Source organism: Trypanosoma equiperdum, assembly GCF_001457755.1.
Source record: "Trypanosoma equiperdum strain OVI genome assembly, contig: ctg_459, whole genome shotgun sequence".
NCBI lineage: Eukaryota > Euglenozoa > Kinetoplastea > Trypanosomatida > Trypanosomatidae > Trypanosoma > Trypanosoma equiperdum.
In genome coordinates, this window is record NW_027124375.1 from 5,568 (window position 1) to 9,331 (window position 3,764).

General features: G+C 40.3%; 2 pseudogenes across 2 annotated transcripts; both read right to left on the reverse strand.

Moving 5' to 3' along the window:
• Window positions 1–1,268: 1,268 nt before the first annotated feature.
• On the reverse strand, window positions 1,269–2,700 carry TEOVI_000197100:pseudogene (annotated as a pseudogene). Its single transcript is given in 3 exon segments — window positions 1,269–1,322; window positions 1,325–1,360; window positions 1,363–2,700. Coding segments are annotated over 3 exon segments (1,428 nt in total).
• A 385-nt stretch (window positions 2,701–3,085) lies between these two features.
• Window positions 3,086–3,764, reverse strand: TEOVI_000197200:pseudogene (annotated as a pseudogene). Its single transcript is given in 5 exon segments — window positions 3,086–3,112; window positions 3,114–3,326; window positions 3,329–3,469; window positions 3,472–3,612; window positions 3,615–3,764. Coding segments are annotated over 5 exon segments (672 nt in total).

The following is a 3,764-nucleotide window of genomic DNA, read 5'->3' on the forward strand; positions in this document are numbered from 1 at the left end:
TCACTCAATATGAATCTACACCATCCTTGAGTTACATCCGTTTGAGCGACAACCACAAACACCCTGGCCTTCTTAGATTAATCCTCTGTCATATTTGTTCTATTATTTGTTTCATTAACCTTAAGGGATATTGAGCATAGACAGACTAAGTATAATATAAAATGTAGTGGCTAAGCTCTCAAGTTACCATATTTCATTTTCGACTCCACGGTGAAAATTTGAGAAATAAAAGAATACCATAAGATAGAAAGAAAGAATGCTGTTGAATAACTGAGGTACTCAGTAAAGTTTACCGTGGTTATACATATATAAGTAATGCTTTAATATTATTATGGTGAAGTGTTTGATGGGTGTACTATCAATTTCTGCGATTTATTATTGAGGATGCACTAACATTTCTTGTTGGAAAAGTTAGGTTCTTCCTCATCTATTGTCACATACTGCGTGAAATCCTTTTTTTCTGCATACGTATTTCCTTTCTACAAACTTTGATGGTGAATTTAGAGTAGAAATGTGCGCTATTGAGTTGCGATATACTCAGTATTTTCTCTTTGTCTGTAAAGACTGACCTAACCATTCATATTGTAATGAAATCTCCATCATCGTATATTTATAAATTGGTTTTATTATTGTTGTTGTATCATTTCTGCAACAGCATCTATCTATTTTTAGCACAATACGGGGAACCTTTGTCACATCCTAATTTACTTGCTTCTGTGCTATGCTGCAGTGTAACTTGCTTTTTCCCTCCGTATTTTCTTTTCTTATTTTTCACATTCAGGTGCTCCACATCCATACGCTGTAGCGACCCCATTATGGCTGCACACTGCACTCTGTCTCTCTCGCATTGTCACCTCCGTCACTATCCGTCTATATGATGATAGCCATTGCAACGTCTGCGTCTGTGACTGTGCATTTTCTATCTCATCCCTTCCTCTCTCTTCTTTCTTTTCCTTTAATAATATTCATAGTGCTCTTACACTTTATCTCATTGTAGGCTTGTCATTATTTTCAATGGTTGTATTTTTGGTTCCCAATTATCCGCCACACATCTATTATAATATTAGTATATGCACTTTCACAACTCTCTTCTATCATAATAATAATTACTATTATTATTATGATAACAGCAAAAATCTAGGGATAGCAATCATTTTTCATAATCTTCTACTTCAATGCTTTACACCGATATACCACTTTTATACCATAATTTCATAATTTCATGTTTTCGAAATTTCATTGATTTTCATATTTCTGCAAAAGTGTTAAAATATATAAAATTTAAGTAAATTCATAAATTCCACAAAATTAGGCAAAAATACTAAATTTTTACTAAACTCAAAAATACAGTAGAAACCAGTGAAATTTCTTATTTAAGAGAAAACTGGAATCTTTGCACTATCCTTCAACTTTCTTTTTTGAGCATTTCTCCTCTTTCTTTTCTTTTCCTGCAGCTCCATCTCCTGCTCCTTGGTTGGCCTGCTCTGCTGGTTTGGCTACGCAAGTGCCAGTTTGTTCATTAGTTCCATTCCATTTGCAACCATTCTCTTCACATGTCTTTTTTGGTTTGTGCTCCTTGCATTCTGCTGATTTCTTTGCATTCACCGCTGGTTTTGGTTGTGGTGAGCCCATTAGCGAGTCGGTTTGTGCGAAGGCACTGTGATACAGTTGCCAGATTGTTTTGTTCATGTGCATCAGCGTTGTTGTGGCGGCGCTTACCTTTGCTTCCCCGGTATCGTGTTCTAGCTTGGCGATGGCTTGTCTAATCTTGTTTTGCCATGTTAGCCCCGGTGCGTCTTTGGTGCCTATTTTGAGCTTGTAATTGATGCAAATTTGAGACGTGGATCCCGTGCATCCTGTACTTGGGTTGGCTGCATAGCCGACAATGAATGCCGCAGCGGCGTTATTGCTTGTTGCTTTTGCACTTTGGCCCCCTATTTGTGTGTTGTATCGCTCGACGGCGGCTGCTAGTGAATGGGCTGTGGTTCGCTCTGTGGCTTTTGGGCATTTGGCCATGATCGCTACATACGCCGCCTTCATCGCTGCGTCGGCTGACGCATAGGTAAGAGTCCCTAGAGCTGTGGCTGGCGGACTGTCTAAGCATACTTTTTCTGTTCCTGCTTGGCCCCGGATGCACACACAGAAAAGGTCGTTTATTAGCGTTATTCCGACGTTGTTTGATGTGGTGCTTGCGGCACCGTTTGCGCCGCAATTGTGTTCTTGGCTTGGGCCCTTGCCGAAAACCTCTGCATTTGGGTCGCCTTTAAAATAGGCTGATGCGGTGCCATCTGAATCTACTGCCTGCTTGCGTCCGCTGACAGCCTCTCTTAGTAGTTCGTTTGCTTGCTGGATTTTATTGGCTAGTTGTCTAGCCGCTGTTTCCGCCGCCGTTTTGATCTTTGTAGCTTCTTCGTACGTACTATTCATTAATTCCTTCAGTTGGACAGTTGCTTTACTTTCGGGCATCGGCTGTAGTGTTTCTAGAAGCCCGTCCGCTTTCTTTTGAATTTGGTCCATTACAAAAGTATTGTTCAAGCTTGCTAGGTGACTCGCTGCCACAATTCCGGCGTAGGCGGCGCGTGCCTCCGCCGGCAGCTCTGCTTTTGGTTCAGAGAAACCTTTTTCGCATTGTCGTATTAGGCCGCACAGCGCCCAGTACGCCGGGGCATTTTCTGCGTCCCCTCCAGGTGCTGCCTGTGCAGTAGTGACTGCTACAATTAGGGCGATGTTCGTTATCACTGTCGCCGCACCTGCGAAGGCGTTATATCGATTGCTAGTTATCAAACTACTTCGTGACATTTTTATTTTGGCTAATGGCTGCTGCAAAATAAAAAAGAAACAGTCGGGGAAGGAAGAAGCGGCTTTTCTGTTGCGCCTGGTCACTGAAACTCGGTGTGTGCATGTCCTGGTTTTCGAAGTGCCCTTAGAATAAGTAATGACTGTTTGGCAACTGCTTTGACGGCTTGCTCAGTGAATGTTCGTCTTAGGACAGACTGGATAGGTGTTGGCTGTTCCCTTGACCCTGGTTTGCAAACATAACTTGCAAGCTTCATTGAAACCTTTAGGACCTTACTTGCCACTGCGGTTATATATTCTTACCTTTAAACAAATTTATCTTTTTTGAAATCGATACTGCATATTTCTCCGTATTCAAATTCTCAGTTCTTTCAATCTATTGTATAAGTTTTCATTAACCCCAAACACGTTGTAAAAAATTTCCTTCTTTACAAACCTTTGTAACAACTTATATCACTTTCACTGTTTCTAGCCTTTTCTTCCCACGCAATTGGTTGCCTTCTAAAATGAATGAATGTTGTCATTTCAAAAAGCTATCACTAACTGGAATAATAGAAAACAATCTCACCTCATAATCTAACCCAATCATTCCTCTCCTAAAAACAAGTCTCTGTCCAGAAGTTTCTTCTTGAATAGCACTTCAAATTAGTAACGGTTTGTAAATACTCTGCTCTGACCCCACTCCTCACTTCCCTTTAATAACTCTCCAAACGCATATTCATATTTCCTAAATGCCCAAACTCTTGCTATTATATTGCCACCACTAAGATAAGATTTTCCACGAAGAGATGCTTTTAGTAAATGAGGTAACGCTTTTTCTCTTCTTTTCTGTGCCCAAATAAAAAATAATAACAGCTTTCCACATGCTCTTTGTGATCTGAGTTCATGAGTAAATCCAACTGAGGCGCATAACACTCTGATGTTGTCATGAATATAATAGGGGAAATATGCTTCTCTTTTACTATATC